Source organism: Micromys minutus (genome assembly GCF_963924665.1).
Source record: "Micromys minutus genome assembly, chromosome: 17".
NCBI classification, from domain to species: domain Eukaryota; kingdom Metazoa; phylum Chordata; class Mammalia; order Rodentia; family Muridae; genus Micromys; species Micromys minutus.
In genome coordinates, this window is record NC_137952.1 from 51,012,400 (window position 1) to 51,030,140 (window position 17,741).

Sequence of the window (17,741 nt, forward strand, 5' to 3'; positions counted from 1 at the left end):
AAGCCTGGGCATATATCCAGAGAAATCCATGTCAGCATCCCACAGGGGTACTTACACATCCATGTTGACGACACACTATTCACAGCAGTCAAAATATGGAGCCGGCCTAGATGCTCACCCGCAGATGGAGGGGATAAAGAAAATGTAGTATATAAATGCACAGAGCTTCTCTCAGGTGCGAAGAAGAATTAAATCATGTCATTTGTGGGGAAAAAGAGCAGAACTGGAGATCTCTGTGTTAAACAGAACAAAATAGACCTATCACGTGTTCTCCATGTGGAATCTAGGTATGTATGGGATGTATGCATAAATAGTGTATGAACATAGAGGAGAGACTGGGGGCGGGGCTCTAAGGAAAGGCAGAGCAAGAGAGGAAAATGATATGTGTGTGTGTGTGTGTGTGTGTGTGTGTGTGTGTGTACACACATACACATACATGACCTGAAATGGAGGGAGATGGTGGGCGAGGAGAATGAGATCAGCAAGAAGGGGTTGGGAGAGTGAATATGAGCAATGACACACATCTGTTAAAGTGTCACCAGGCACTTAATTTGTACACCATAAAAATCTTTAAAATAAATAGAATAATAAGGAAATCTGAAAGAAAGGACAGTCACAAATCAAGTCTGAGCAACAATGGCAGTGGGTGAGTAGGAAGCATGGGTGCAAGAAGGGGCGGGGCAGATGGAGCTGCTAAGGGAACGTGCAAGGGACTCATTAGAGAAAGGCTCCAGTCGCCAGACCACGCTCTATCCTCTACACCCATCCCTTCCGCTGCCGTTAGCAATGCGATGGCAGCTGTAAGCGAAGTAATGGGGACCAGAACTACTATGGGAACACGTTTTCTTATATTTGGGCTACGGAGACGTTGTTGGAATGGAAACTCTGGGACAGCTGCTTAAAGAGAGTGATATCTCTCTCCCCCTCCCCCTGCCTCTTCTCTCTCCCCCTCTCCCCTCCCCCCCCTTCTGCTGCACGGGGTAAGAACATAATGTCTGTATCTCCATTGGCCACCTGGACAATACTTACATATGGAAATCATACAACAAGAGAGCAAGCTATGTAGACACAAACCCCGGCCTCTGATCAGTTTATGGCTCTGTCTCCACAGAACCCGGGGCTGCGTCCTTTCGGATTTCCACTCTGCATAAGTGATCCGTTACCCTCCACCCTCTCTAGGTTGTTTGCAGATACATGCAGTTCATGATTCACAGCATATCGTAACAGGTACAGGAGCCTTCTCTCCTCAGGTAGAGAACCGTTCATGAGAACACCACAAGAACGCTTGGGCTCCCACTTCCTGCTGGAACAGCATGAAGACTGTAAAGGGGTTGGGGGTATAATAGTTCCTTAAATGAGAGATCATCATGGGCAAAGTTACTGGTATTTTGAGGAGGCAGAGTGGGAGCCAGGTTCACTGCATGACTAGAGAGTGCTGTGTATGGGATGTAAAATGTTCTCCCGCAGTCTCACGGACTGAACACTTGGCCCCAGCTGGGAGAGTTGTTGTGGGAAGTTGTGGGGCCATTTTAGGAGGTGGGACCTAGTTGGAGAATGAACTTCATGGATTCTAGTGTGGCCACATTCTAGCCCAAGCTTTCTCCATAGTATAACCAGCCGCCTCAAGTTCCCATGCTACAGCCGTGAGCTGTTTCCAATGCCACAGCTTTCCTGCCATGACAGACCATAATACTCGGAACCCTGAGTCAGGATAAGTCCTTCCCATATGGTAGTTTTATTTGGGCATTCAGTGATCACTTTGGGTGTGCCTGGTGTGGGGGAGGGGAAGTGACGGCGAGCAAACCCTGCATTCTTGACCCACATACTCCCACACACTCCAGTTTCATGTATGCCCTCTGGTGTCGATCAGGAAGCCCAAGAGTGTCCCTGAGTCACTGACCCTCAAAGGACATTAATAGAACCATTTGATTTTATTTAGTTTCTCTTTCTGAAGTCTCCACACTGGAGAATTGTTTGGAGCCCCACCTCCCCCACCCAAGAGAAAAGTAAAGGGAATATACATCATCAAATATGGCTGAAAGCCACAACCATGTCCACACAGACTTCCTGCTCTCTGCCAGACAAAGGTGTTAGCATTCACACCTGTCTCTGAGTTTTACGAATAAGTTTAACATGGCCGACTTTGTGAAGCTGCATGCTGTGTTTGTGGAAGGCACTTGAGGTGACAACCGCACCATTCCACCTTTTGCTTATTTGGTGGGAACTCTAATACGTTGCCATAAAGAGGTCCCACTCGTGAACTTTGAACTTTAGAGCTCACCCTGACATTTGCAGCACCGTGAACCAGTCATTTGTTTCATTTATGTTGAGAAAACAGAGGGTTTCTCAGAGAGAAACCAGAGAATTGGGAAGCACAGGAGGAAACATTACACATATAAAGCAAAAGCAGGCTTATTAAGGGTTGCAGACATTTTACCCCTAATGGGTTAGAAGCCCTGCGTCCTCCGTTTGCTGTGTAGACCGAGGGCCCTTTGAAGTCCTTGGAAGCTTTCTGTAACAGAAAGCTGCATGCGTGTGGGCGGAAGCTCAGATTGAGCTTATTGTTTTGCCCTTTAAAAATGTGTTTTTGGAGATTTGCCTTTCCGTTCATATGGCCTTGGAGAGCTGTGCGATTCTACCTCGAATAACATCTTTGTCTGGGAGAGCGGAGTGCTTATAGACTTTTTCTGTCCTGCCGGCTGAGGGTGCACAGTCCACCCCCGAAGGCAGATCACGGCTACAAAGGAAATGTGCTCGGGAAGAAAGACACGGTCACTTGGCATTTGTCACGTGCTGATATTTCAGTTATTTTAGCTGCTTTCTAGTTTTGCTGGCTTATTCACGAGGTCAGTAACTTCAGGTTCTGGATCTAGCTTTTGAAAATAGTTTTGTTATTGATGTGCGGCGGGTGCGTGCGTGTCATGGCTCTGTGTGGTGGGTTCACGCCTCCCACCTTTATGTAGGTTCTGGGGCCCAAACTCTGGTAGTCAGGCCCTTTTAAGCATTGAGCCCATTGCTGGACCATTATGTGTGGCTTGGACCTATTTTTGGAATAGAGGTTTAGTAATGTTTTGTCATGGTTATAATTCAATCTAGGTACAATAAAGAAACTGACTTTAACAGAGCAACAGAATTCGGGTTTATATTACCAGAAAATTTGTATTTGATCAACCTTTTATATACAAAGAGAAGGTAGCAAACATGGGAAACTCAAAACTCTGTAATTCATGTCTCCCAATAATCGTCTGGGAGTCACCACACAAACTCCACTGAGGATACACACCAGCATCATTCTATCAGAAAAAAAAAGTTCTAAATATTTCCAAACATGTCAAGGTTATCGATTTGGCCAATTTGGTAACTAGAAAGAGAGCCAACCAAGACAAGTTTGAACAATGATGTCAACACTCCTTTAAAGGGCTCCCGAGGGCTGGGAAGATGACTTGGTTGGCCAGGCGTTTGCCTTGTCTCAGCCCCTAAGCAACCCAGAACCTGTGTCTAAAAAGCTGAACACTGACCTAGGGGTGCTTCAGCAGGTTAGAGCACTGCTCACTCTTGCAGAGGACTGGGTTAGAGTCCTAGTTCGAACATGGTGTTTCATGGCAAACTGCAACATCTGCTCTCTGGGGGTATGATGCCCCCTTTGACCTCTACATGCCCATGGTGCATCTACATACATGCAAGCCAAAACTCATTTGTATAAATAAAAGAAGTCTTATGAAACAATGCAACCAAACAAAGCCAACAACAGCCAAGCCTGTGGTTCTAATTCCAGTGCTGGGGACACAAGAGGGTGGATCTCTGAGGTTCACTGCCAGCTGGCCCAGATGACTTGGTGAGCTTCTCTGCAGTGAAAGAACTCTTCCCAAACAAGGCAAAGCAAAACGAAATGAAACAAAAACCTCACGAGATGGATAGAACTTGGGAAGCAAACCTGAAGTTGCTATCTTACTCTTGCCCCCAACAACACAGACACATACACACACACACACACACACACACACACACACACACACCAAACTGTAAGCATTTCCTCCAGGCTCCACGTAACAGTTACCAAGCCACAGCCAGGTACAAGCCTGGCTTGCTATAAAAGGACTGCTTGCCCTCCCCGCTTCTTTCTCTCTCTGGCTTCCCTCACCCCATTCTCTCCCCGCTCCGTGTGTTCCTGGCTGGCCTCTTCCCTACTTTCTCTCTCCTCTTTCTTTTTTATTCTGTCCCCTTTCATACTCTGCCTCCACTCCCTTCCCTTCTCATGCCCTAAATAAACTTCATTTTATACCAGACTCGCCATAGGACTGATAACCTCAGGAGGGAGGGGTGTCTCAGCGTGGGCTCACTAAGGTGTCCCTTGCTGCCACAGCATGCTGCCACCTTACAAAACATCACAAACACACCCACACACCATACACAAATACTACACTACACACACACACACCATACACAAATACTACACACACACACCATACACAAATACTACACACACACACACACCAAACACAAATACTACACACACACACACACACACACACACACACCATACACAAATATTACACACACACACCATACACAAATACTACACACACACACACACCATACACAAATACTACACACACACACACCATACACAAATACTACACACACACACACCATACACAAATACTACACACACACACACACACACCATACACAAATACTACACACACACACCATACACAAATACTATATACACACACCATACACAAATACTACACACACACACACACACACATCTCACCTCTTTCTAGCACCCCACCACACACACAAACACCATATCCATGGAGGGAAGTTTATAAGGGTGTCTGAGCTTTCATCAGTTCCTGAGTGACCCAAGATGTGGGGACCAGAAGGGTGAGTTCAGACAATGCAGGAGCAAGCAGAAGAAATCCCAACCTCACAGAGCAAAGACATCTAGGTCAGATCATGGCAGGAAAGAACGAAAACAAATCAGACCTACGAGCCCTAGAGTTGCCCACAAGCCTGCTGATGCATGTTCAGTTTCCTGGACTTAGGTGGGAGAAGATTAGAACTGTTCTGTTTTATGAAAAGATGAGAGACAGGAATATGTTTGACGGCTGTGTAGTCAGGTGTGGGGGAAGGGCCCTGGCTGAGGCCCCCCTTTCCCCTGAGGGACTAGCCACAAGATGGTGTAGTGGGCAGAATAGAGTTTATTCAGGGTATGGGGAGGGGAATTGAGGGGAGAGAGAGAGAGAAAGGCAGAGAGAGAGAGAGAGAGAGAGGAAGAAGTAGAGTAGAGAAGAGGCTGGCCATGAGCACATGGAGGCCGTGGGGAGAATAGGGAGAGAGGGAAAACAGAAGCAAGAGGACAGAGCAGGAGAGAGAGAGGGGGGAGGGGCCAAGCAACCCCTTTAGCGAATCAGGCACACGTGGCTGTTGCCAGGTAACTGGGGGCAGAGCCTAGACTAAATGCCAACGAGAACAGACTTCTGCAAATTGTGCTCTGACTTCCACACATGTGCCATGACCTATGAAACACACTCACAGACACAGAGACACACAGACACACACAGACACACCCCCCCTACCACTACCACCTTATCATGCTCACAGCCAGTCTGCTATGCTCAGACACTCGTGGGAAATGATAATTATCTTCCCAGTTTCTTATCTCAGCCCTTCACAGCTCCTACCTTACCTGGACTGTGTTTCCCACACCTCCAAGTTCAGCTCAGGAATATCTCAACTCTCCCATATTATTGTTTCTTTTTCTATTTCCGGGACAGGATGTAAGGTCTTAAAGTCATTGCCAGAGTGAAGTTGATTTTAAAGACCATCTACTGTGTACGCCATGACCTATGGTTAGTCCTTCCTGCCGGAGTACATGGTCATGCGATGGTGGGAACCGTCCCTTTGTCTAAGAAAGCACATAGACTTCAGTTATCTTGACTACTACATAAAAATGTGTCTGCTGGCTCACACCCGTGATCCCAGCACTTGGGAGGTGCAGGCAGGTGGACCAAAACTTCAAAATTACCCTTGTCTGTCTACATAGTGAATTTGAAGCCAGTCCAAGCTACATGAGACTATATTTAAAAAGTAAAATAACAACACGTAAAACCAGCATCGTAGATAAGACTTTCACCTGACGTTTATTGTTAAGGTAGTTGGGCCCCACAAGGGGTCTCCTACTTGTGAGGCATTTTTGGTGGGTGGGGTAGATGCTCACCATGAAAACACACAGCTGGCATGGTTCAGAGGACTTCCTTATCTGGTTCCTTTGGTTGTCTTGAGAAAGGGGCTAACCCTGTTGCCCAGTCCGGCCTGGGACTCTCGGTCCTCCTTCCTTGGGCTCCTGTGTATGTAGCAGCTAAGAGACGGGCACGACCTCACCTGACCCTGGGTTTTATTCCCACACAGGCTTAACAGTTGGAAGCAACATAGAGGAAAGACTCTAAGCAGCACCCTGCTTCTTGCTTACAGGGAAAACCGGGTCCTTTAAAGGCAGAAGTGGCACGGCCCACCTGCTTGTGACTTGTCACCAAAGGAGGCTTGTATGTTGGGCAGAGAAAAATCTTGAGGCATTTATAACTGCATCAACAAACTTTTTAAAAAGATAGCTTTGCCATCCCTCCCCTCCACCCCCTTACTTTAGGAGCCTTAATTGATGTGTTTATAAAAAGATAAAGAAAAGATACGTCCCGGATTTCGGCACCAATGTTAGGAAAAAGATAAAGAGAGCATGTTCTGTGGGATGTGGTGAGGTGTGGGGGGAGGGGAGCCTCTGGCAGAGCCATGTTGAGGCATCTCCCTTCCCCCTGAGGGACAAGTCACAGGACAATATAGTATAGAATAGAGTTTATTCAGGACATGGGAAGGGGAGTTACGTGGGTAGTAGGGGCAGAGAGAGAAAGGAGAAGAGTGGTCCTGTGCACATGGAGAGAGGGGGAAGGGAATGGGGAGAGGAGAGACAAAGGGGTAAGAGCAAGAGCATTCGAAGGGGGCAAGCAGCCCCTTTTACAGTGCCAAGTAACTGTGGGGCGGAGCACACCTGGCTCTTGCCAGGTAACTGTGGGGTGGGGTCTACAGAATTCTAACATTAATTCTATGACAACAAGTGTGTTTTTAATCCAAACCTGGAGACAAAATTGCGTTAACAGGAGCAACATTGTGATACATGTCAGTCTCCTGAGACACCGCCCCTACCTGGTACTGATCAGTATTTTGACACCTGAAGCCGCTCTGCATATTTAGCAGTTAGAAAGGTGATTTCTGAGGCCTGGCAGCTGTTGGTGTTAATGCTATTGTGTAGGGAAACAAAAGCCATTCTGCTTGGCTTAGTCTGCCTTTGTATCCGTGAAACTGGAGCCGGTTCCTGAAGGATGTCTAATTCTTTACCAGGGAATTTCATTACTGCCAGTGGTTCCATGCTAGTTTACACTTCCCACAGAGCTGAGGCCAGACGTGGAGAATATCCCAGCCTACCTGCTAATGGAAGGAAGCTTGGCTTTTGACCTCGGTTAGGATGCTTGCATTTTAAATCTGTCCATTAGACCCTGCAGGGAGAGATGACGTCCTAACAGCCTCGGCACCTCACTCCCAAGACTGGCCAAACTAACTGAAGCCTGCTTGTCTCAGAAATTAGGCTGAGTACAGTAGACCGGTGTGTGCGAAATCCTGGACCACTCATAACCTGGCTGAACTCGATGTCTTGCCTAGCAGATGCTTTTTTCAAGAACCGCACTTTTTAATAGGAAATGTAGCAACCTAGGAAGCTGGCAGTGGCGTGTGCAGCCGAGTGACAAGGGAAGCACAGTGTACTCGGTCGTTCCCACCTGCCACCCCTCCCGAGGCTGTGCCTTTGCTTTTATAACCTAATATCCTTCCATCTGAGATGAGTAACGTTGCTCAACTGAGTGTTGGGCTCCAGCGTAGGATTTGTTTGGCCTGGAAACAGGAAGTGTTGTTAAATAGATTTCTCAGCTCAAGCCTGGACAAACCACACCAAACCAACACGGTTCCATGTGGAGAGGTTTAATAGAATGACGAGACAGGGGTCGGGGTCAGGAGGAGAGAGAAACGGGGGAGGGGTTCGGGTCTTTTATGGGGGTAGTGATGTCATTTGCTCCCAGGTGGAGGTGGGCTTCTGAACCCATGTATACTGGGAATGCTTGGCTGTTTCCATGGTGATGGATGCACCAGGTCCCTGTCACCCTTAGGTGGCGCCATCACTGGGGTTAGGAGCTGTCCTAATGCCAATATTCCTCCCTTTTGCTTATCATAAAAAGAAGAAAAAGGGGGAGGGCGGAGGCCAATGGTGAGAAGGGAATAGGGGCTCTGGATCTCTTAAACTACTTCCTGCTGTCTTGGGGTGTCGTAGGGGTATAGCTGGTTTTCACCATTGGGGTCTGCTTCGTAAATGTTCGCATCGGGCTCCTCCGTGGACAGTGTCTGCTAATACTGTAACAGGAACTGATTCGTAGTTTGTTTAGAAATGTTTTGTATCTGTCGTTGAAGGAATGTAGAAACAAGATTGGTAAGTCAGGGAGTGAATAGTAATGCCACAAAGATAACTAGAAAGGGCGTCACGAAGGGGAGTATCCACTTCCATATAGGGTTTTCGAAGGTCCAAGAACTGGAGGTCTCACATTCCCTGGAATTCTGTACGTCTGATTGTAGCGCCTGGATTTTATCTCTCACTATCCCGGATTGGTTAACAAAGAAACAGCATTTTTCTTAGAGGAACAGGCAAAGGCCACCTTCTTTAGCTGTCAGGATGTCCAGCCCTGTCGGTTTTGAAGACCACAGCTGCCAAGGAATCTGTTTCTGGATAGTAAGCATGTTTCAGACGTCGCTGATTTTCACCTGCCTTTCTCACACACCACTGCTGCTCTGGGACTAAGCCTCAGCTGTTTCTTATCAGAGGCGGGGTGGGGCAGAGAGTAAGGTGGCCATTCTGGGTTCACATCTCCACCTTGTGGGGTCACACAACTCTGGGCTTCACTCTGACTAGGCCAACCTAGATTATGTGTTTTATGTACTAGGCTAATCAGTAAGGAGGAGTTAGGATTATGTAACTTATCAGTGAAAGGAGATCCATCTATTCATCCATCAGTCCATTCATCCACCCATCCATCCATTCATCCATCCACCCACCCATCCATCCACTCACCCACCCAGCCATTCCTCTAACTCTGGCCTCCATTTTCCTTAGGAGATGTCAGATAACTCTCTAGACACATGGTATCAAGTATCACCAAATCAAAGTGTGTGTTGAATTAAAAATAGAACCAATGACTTTAGGCATGTTACCTATTTTCTTTCAAGAATCACACCTCCATCTTACCAGACACACTCCCTCTCTGTAAAGACTTTTTTTTATTATTGTCCAGCCTCTTCAGGTTAAACCAGCCAAGCATGTTATCAGGGTCATTTTGCAAATGTGGGTTTTAAAGGGACCACAGTTATTGTCTGTGCTCCCGAGAGTTCCTCTGACACTGGGGCTCCTGAAGACTTCACGGCCCTTAGTGTTTAACACGTTTTTATCATTCAGCAACCGTTTGCCATTCAACAAATGCTATCAGGGATCTACTGACTGCAGAGCACTGACTGTTAACCAGTGTGAAGGCTACAGAGGGGGAGAGTCCTTGGCTTCAAGTAATGTAATTTAATTTCACTCAAATCGGGGCTGGGGAGACGGCTCAGGGGTTAAGAGCGCTGGCTGCTCCTCCAAAGGTCATGAGTTCAATTCTCAGCAACCACATGGTGGCTCACAACCGTCTGTAATTGGATCTGATGCCCTCTGCTGGCGTGTCAAGGACTGTGTGGTCATTTTCATAAGATAAATAAATCTTAAAAACAAAACAAAAACCTATCACCATCTCTATCAATAAGGACTGTGGGTGTTAATAAACTATCAACTAGACAAAACACCCAAATCAATCTCTTTTATGTGACAGAGCCTAGGCAAGTTATTATACTGTTACATTTCTTAAACACTTCTCTATTTGTTTTTAATGTATGTGTATGCTTGTGAGTTTATGTGCACCGCATGTGAGCAGGTTCCTGTGGAAGCCAGAAGAGGACTTACTGCCTGAAACTGGAGTATGCCGTTTGCACTGAACCACTCCTCCAGCACCACATTCATTTCTAAAAAGCACTTGAAGCCACTTTTCCATGACCACTGCATGGCCATTATTGGGGCTTGATTTCCTGCAGAGTGTTGGTTTAATAACGTCTTGTAATCGTTCACCTGGGGTGCTGACCCAGCGAGGTCTTCCTCAAGTTTTTCTTTCTCTTTGTCTCCTTGCAGGTGAGTTATGCCTTGAACCACACCAACAGAAAACTAACGTTAGAACCAAAAGTCACGGTCAATGCCAGAATTGTTGTGGTTGGTGCGTCCAGTGTTGGAATTTCATTCCTAGAGACATTGGTGTTCTGGTGAGTTCTCTCGCTCTGATTTATCTGTTTAATTTTGGGAAATAATTCTTTGCTTGTACAACTTATTGGCCCACTTCATTTGCACGCCCCTTATTGGGTCTGGTTCCCTGCAAAGGGTTGGTTTCATAATTCGTGGTAACTGCTGGGACATGGGGGACCCTATTCCCACACGAGCAAACAGACTTTGAGTTTGTTTGCCAGCCCACCGCAGAGCTGTGTGGATGGTTTGTTAGTGGTACTCACTGATCACACCTATTATCACTTTCTTTGTGTCGTTTATGACTATCACGGGCCTCTGTCGCACATTTGAGCACCTCAGCAAGGATCGTGTGGCATAAAAGTGGTGCCATCAGACCCCTTCCAGAAAGCCTCTGTTCGCCCTGTTCCGCCTGTGTTTGCTTTCCTCGAGGCAACCATAGGAATAGCATTAATAATTCAGTGAGGATTTAGATCCCTAACACCCACACCGGGCAGACAGAGTCAGAAACTCCAAAGTGGGGAGAGGGTGTGAACCTGAGACACTGCAACGAAACTGGTACAGCATACACTCATAGTTTATCCAACCTTGGCTCAAACTCACATAGATCTGCCCACCTCTGCCTCTGCCTCCCAAGTGCTAATATTAAGGGTGTGTGCCACCATGCCTAGCAACTTTTTATTGCATTTATTTACTCTGTGTGTGTGTGTGTGTGTGTGTGTGTGTGTGTGTGTGTATAAGCTTAAAAGCCAGAGGGGGACAGGAAATCCAGCTCATGTTACTTTTCTTGAAGCCAACAGTTAGTCCCAGAGGATGAATGGGGTTTCTGGGGGGGGGATTTAGCTGGGGACCCCAAAAACTCTTTATGTCTGGCTAACAAGATGAGTCAACCCCACCAGACATCTTGCTCATCTGAGGTCACATGTAGCAGAAAAGGAAAGGAAACCAGTTTACTGTTTAGCTTTCTAACCAACTTGCTGGACTCGGTAGAAGATAACCTAAGTTAACCAGAAATGCATTGTGGGTAGTGGCAGAGGGAAGTCACGAGGAGCACAGAGCATGCACTTCTCTGTGGGTGCTGGCTGTAGTTGGGGTGTTTAACTCTCAAGTCCCTGAACAGCAACCCTGATGCAGCCCATAACGGAGTGACGGATTAGTTGGGTGGGGAAATCGGGCAAGTCAAGAAATGCTTACCAACAGGTCTTAAATCCTCATTTGCCTGTAATGCTCTGCTTAAAATGATTGCATTAAGATATACACATGTAATTTCCCTCTTATGGAATTGACTTAGATTCAATAAAAGCGAATATAAGTTCTGGTAGAAGTACTGGGTCGATTAAACTCCCCCATCAGAGAGACCTTTTTAAAGCACTCGAGACTCTGTCTTCATTACAGAGATTACGGCCCCGAGAAGGAGACGGGTATCGGCTTACCGATCTCTAATCCTCGAGAGAGGAAACAGTTCGCTCATTATTCTCTCTAATTATTTTAAATTAGCAGTCACCATAGTAACTTACGGCATAGTTCACTCCACGGGTTTACTTGCCACTCGAACTAAATTTCTACACAATTGGGCCTGCAATGAAATTGAAGGCATTTTACCAAACGCTACCTACCCGTGAGCACTAAATCTGAATTTTCGAAGCGAGGGTTAGGGTGGGGAAGTTGCCTTGCTAACTCAAATGGCTTAATGTGCGCTTTTCTGGGGAGGCCACCGGAAGCCCGGTACAGGCGTCCCTTCAGATCTGTCACCGAGTGACATGACAGACATGCTTTGCTCTTCCATCCTTGCTGTGTAAGAAGTGGCAAAGCACACACCTCTTCCTTTCAGTCGGCCCGGGCACCGTCCCCCTGTCGTAGCTTGGCCAATGCTTGAGTGCTGTGAGACAGCTAAAGTGGTTTGCGAAAAGTCAGCACCCATGTTCTAGGTCATGGGAGAGTTTGGAGGCTAGAGTGAGAAAAGGAAATGTAAGGGGTGTGCCCTCACTGTGTTTCATTTGCTGGGATTATGGCGCATGCTACCACACCTGTTTGAGGATGATGATGATGGTGGTGATGGTGATGATGGTGGTGATGATAAAGTTCTATCTGAACCTTAGCTTCCATACATCTGTGGGACCATATCCTCATGTCTTCAGGAGTTTGGCTTTGAGACAACCCTGCATCTTTCCTATGGCATGGCCTCTAGAGTTGCCAATACCAGATGGCATGTTAGGTGCTTCTCTGGATGCATACACCAGCATCCTAGCTCGATGCCTCCCCCCACACTGCCCCCCCAGGGCCTAGCCTTGTGGCCCCACCATTGTTGGGTAGAGGAGCCTTGCTCTCAGCTCTTTTTGCAGCTTCCAGAAGTCCCATGAGGGAGGGCGTGCAAGGTCACGCAGAGTGAAGGCCAGTACAGGTGATTTGTTTTCTCCTGAAGGTCCTCTGCACCAGAGTACCAAAGCCACTGTGGGGACGCAGCCAGGAGGAACGCCGAGGAAGGGCCAGTGCAGTGCCTTCTGTACGGGTGGTTTGTCCTTCTCTCCACCTGCTCTGCCAAGGCACGGACTCTGAGAGTCAGCAGTTGCTATAGGAAAGGAAGGTGCAGTCCAGCTGGAACAGGGGACGTACAGGAAGAAAGTGCTGGCTTTTGTCATGAAAGATGGATTGTGGTGTACAAGATTGATTGGAGAAAGACGGGCATGAAGGCATGTTCATGGGAATCGTGGGTGTATTTCACAATGCTCAGGACATCCAGGTGATGGCCCAGTGCTTTTCTTAAGTTGCAGTTCGAATGGGGTCGTGAGCCAGCCACTGCCTGGCTCTCTGGGACAGAAAGCTCGTGGTTTGAGGCATCTGGGTGTTTGACTGACTTTTCTGCCAGCACTGCCCTTAGTAAGATCTTGAGAACTTCACTGGCTGAGAAATGGAGAAAGGACATCATTGGGAGTTGGCCTACGTGTTACCATCAGTGACAAAGCATGTGGCCCCAGAGCCACCCTGTCATCTGTGCTGGCATAATGTCACAGCATGGGACCTTCGGGTTCGGCAGCCCTAGGCAAGCAACTTGGCCAGCCATAGTTGAGGCTAAAAATGATCTCCGCGTTCTTAGATTAAAATGCACAGGTCAAAGATCAGGTCAAGACTGGTTCCAACCACAGAACATCTTAGTGAAGCCAGGGACCCTTCCCAGGGCATTGCATGTGATTTTATAAACCACACTTGCTCCGGCCACGCTCTGAGAACAGCCACCACCCGTGTCCCCAAAGCCCGCCCCTTCTTGCCTGATGTCAGCAATGGCCGTGTTGCCCAGCTTCCACGGCTAGCTAGCTTCCCCAGGTCGCTCTTTGTTCTCTGGCCAGTGCCGGCAGCGGCCCCCTTACCCCATGGAAGGAAAACACTGGAGACGTTTATATTTTAAAACTCACTGGATAACTCAGAGGCAGAGTGGAGAACATCCTGCCCTATCCTCCTTGGCCTTCGCTGCCCCTGCGGAGGCTGCAAACGGTCAGCGCCCCCAGAGACCCACATGTCTGCAGCCTCTTATCCGCTCCACCCCCCGGTCTGACCCCCAGTTCTCTCTGTCCCCTTCCCTTCCTGTCCGGTCTGGAAATCCTGCCTTATCCTTTGCCCAGTGATTAGCTTCTGCGGTCTTTATCAACCCAATCAAGAGGCAATTAGGGAATCTCTGCCTGCACCAGGAAGCAAAAGGCACTGCCTCACAAAGAAAGGAAGACTAAAGGACTTGTGTCTCAGCCTGCAATCACCCCACTCAGGCTGAGACAGGAGGATTGCCAGAGTTCCAGGTTAGCCAGGTCTGCATAGTGAGTTCAGGCCTGGAATACACGGCAAGACTCTAACTCCAGCTGGGGAGACGCCATGTTTTACCTGTTATTTATATTTGCATATATATATATATATATACATATATATACACACACACACACACATATATATGTTTTAGTTTATATATATATTTCAGTTTATATATATATATGTTTTAGTTTATATATATGTGTTTATATATATGTTTTACTTTATATATATCAGTTTATATATATATGTTTTAGTTTATATATATGTTTATATATATATATGTTTTACTTTAGATATATATTGGTTTATATATATATGTTTTAGTTTATATATATTAGTTTATATATACATGTTTTAGTTTATATATATGTTTTAGTTTATATATATATGTTTTAGTTTAGATATATATATATTAGTTTATCTATATATGTTTTAGTTTATATATGTTTATATATATGTTTTAGTTTAGATATATATATATTAGTTTATCTATATATGTTTTAGTTTATATATATATGTTTATATATATATATATATATATATATATATTTTTTTTTTTTTTTTTTTTTTTTTTTTTTACTTAGGGTCTTAAATAATGGCTTCCACTATGACATAGTCACACGTTTGCATCTGTCTGCCTTCTTCTCTCTACCCCACACTGCCTGCTCCCATTAGCCTCCCTTCTCATTGGTTCTTTTTCTCTCTTCAGTCTCTGTTCTGCTTTCATTTCACATGTATGTGTGCGCACATGCATGTGTAGTTAAATCTAGATTTCACATGAAAGAAAAGTGATAGCTTATCCCTTTTCTCTTCCGTCGCCCCCTGTGTTCCTCCTACTCCTCCCCTTAAGTCCCTTCCTCCCAGCTCATAGCTCTCCCATCTTCATTTCATGTGTATATGCATGTGTGTGTTTATAAACATGTGTATATTCTACATGTGAGAGAAAACATGATATTTCTTTCTGAGTTTGGCCCGCATTTTGCTTAACTTGAACATCTCAGTTCTGTCTTTTTACCCTGCGAATGATACCCTTCACTCTTCTCTAGGACTGAGCAGATCTTCCTTGTGTTTGCACCTTTCCTTCGTCCCTCCGTGCGTGGATAAGCATCTAGGCTGGTTCAATACCTTGGTTGGTGTGGACAAGGCATGCGCAGGTGTCTGTGGTATGCCCAGCCTTTGGCTGTGCATCCCCAGAGGCAGTGAGATCAGGGCGTATGGTAGTTCTGCCTTAGGACTTTGACGGACCTCCATACTGGTTTCCATGGTGGTGGTGCTAAGTCACACCCCCCTCTGCAGTGAGTAAGGTCTCCTCTTTCCTCACAACCTCACCAACACCTCTTCCCACTTCTAGTCTTGATGGTAGCAACCTCAGTGTGGCCTAGTTTGCATTTCCCAGATGGCTGAAGGTATTGGACACTTTTTTCAGTGCTTGTTGGAAACTCCTATTTTCTTTCAAGAACCATGAGTTGTATTCATTTGCACATCTATTTTCTGAATTACTTGGGGGTGTTGAGGATTTTTCTAGTTGTCTGTGGATCACAGGTGTTAATCTCCTGTCAGATGTGTGGTTGCTAAAGACTTCTCAAATTCTGTAGACTGTGGGGTTTCTAAATGTCTTAGGGTCCTGTTTGCCAACTCTTGCCATAATTTCCTTAGCTACTCAAGTCCTTTTTGCCTACACCTACATCTTGAAGCGATTTCCTATTTTTTCTTCTAGAGGTTTCAGAAATTTGAGTGTTACATTAAGGTATTTGATCTGTTTCAAGTTAAGTTTTAGTGCAGGTTGAGAGGTACAGACTTTGTTCCGTTCTCTACGTGGATGTCTGGTGTTTACCAGGTGTAGAAAGTCAGGTGGTGGATGCAGAACACATTCATGTACTTCTGTACCCGCCTCATGCTATTTGGGGCCCTGTAGCTCCGTAGTATAGTCTAAGGCCAGGTATGATGTTTCCAGCACTGGTCTTTCTGTTTGGATTCTTTGTCTACTCAGGGTCTTTTTGGTCTCCTGAGGACTTTTAGGATTATTTATCTAGTTCTTTGAAGAATGTTGGGATTGTCACAGGGAAGTGTATTGAGTCTGTAGCCCACTTTCAGTAATTTTATAAGTAATTATTCTGCCAATCCATCAGCATGGACGGTCTCTCCATCTATAGTGTGTTCAATTTCCTTTCTTCAGTGCTTTAAGCTTTCTGTTGTCTGGCTGGGGAGATGTCTTAGTGGGTCAGAGTGCTTGCTATGTAAACTCAAGGTCCTGATTTCAAAGCCCGGAGTCCCTGTAACAAGCCTAGTATAGTCTTAGGTGCTTGTGTCCTCAGCACTGGCAAGCTGGGAGGGAACAAACATGGAGGGGGGTTCAGGATCACTGAGACCATCTCAAGGGACTACTGTGGAGAATGAGAGAAGACACTGAACATCTTCTCTGGTCTGTGAGCACGTGTGTGTGCGCTCGACACTCATGCACACACACTCAGACACACACACTCACACACACATATACACACACACTCACTAAATAAATAATTGAATAAATAGATAAATATTTTATTGCAGAGGCCTTTAACTTCTTGAGGTATTTCTTTTTTAAGACATTGTAAATGGCTATTTCCCACTCTCAATTTTTTCTTGGCAGGTTCATTACTGGTATATAGGAACACTACAGATTTTTATATGTTGGTTTTCTGTTTCTTTAATTTGCTGCACATGTTCCATAGATCTAAGACTTTCCCAGCGGAGCCCTAAGGGTCTTTTAAGAACAGCTTATACTGTCTTCAAATTGGGATGATTTGGTGGCTTCTTCTTCTTCTTCTTCTTCTTCTTCTTCTTCTTCTTCTTCTTCTTCTTCTTCTTCTTCTGCTTCTGCTTCTTCTTCTTCTCCTTCTTCTCCTTCTTCTGCTTTTATTTCTATTTCTATTCTTGCTCTGGATAAGATTTACAGCACTGTGTTGGATAAAAGTAGACAAAGTATGTCATGTTTCTGAATTTAGGCTTTTTTTTTCATTCAGCTCAATGTTAGCTATAGGTTTGTTATATACATTCTTTATTATGCTGAGGAATATTCCTTCTATTCTATTTCTCTAGGGCTTTTATAATGAAGTAATGGTAAGTTGGTCTTTTATGCATCTATTGCTAGTGGTCATGTGATTTATGTCTTTAAGTATAGTCATGTGCTGCCATACATTTATTGATTTGTGTGTGTGCTTAACTATACCTGTATTTCTGGAATGATACTAACTTGGTCGTGGTGTTTGATCTTATTATGTTCTTGAACTTGGCTTGCAAAGTATTGAGAATGTTTGTATCTGTGTTGTGTCTTCTTGGCTCTTTCTTTCTGTTAACATCAGGCTGCTCCAAAAGTGATTACATTTTTTGCATTATTGAGATTTGTCACTGGATATTGGAATGAATTCTTAAGTAAATATGGTTATGTTATATATCACTTTCATGAGTCTTTCTTTTGCTAATACTATTACTTTCTGTTTGTTTCATGTTTACTTTATACTATGAAAATGATGTTAAACCAAAAGCAAAT

General features: G+C 45.4%; 1 protein-coding gene across 1 annotated transcript in view; it reads left to right on the plus strand.

The window, feature by feature from the left end:
* Positions 1-17,741, plus strand: part of CFAP61 (cilia and flagella associated protein 61) — a gene marked incomplete at both ends in the record, with an annotated part of 250,940 nt that overhangs the window by 120,418 nt on the left and 112,781 nt on the right. Inside the window, one exon of the mRNA XM_080930962.1 lies at positions 10,310-10,437. Within this exon, the coding sequence (XP_080787088.1) occupies positions 10,310-10,437 (128 nt within the window). The remainder of the gene's footprint in view (positions 1-10,309; positions 10,438-17,741) is intronic.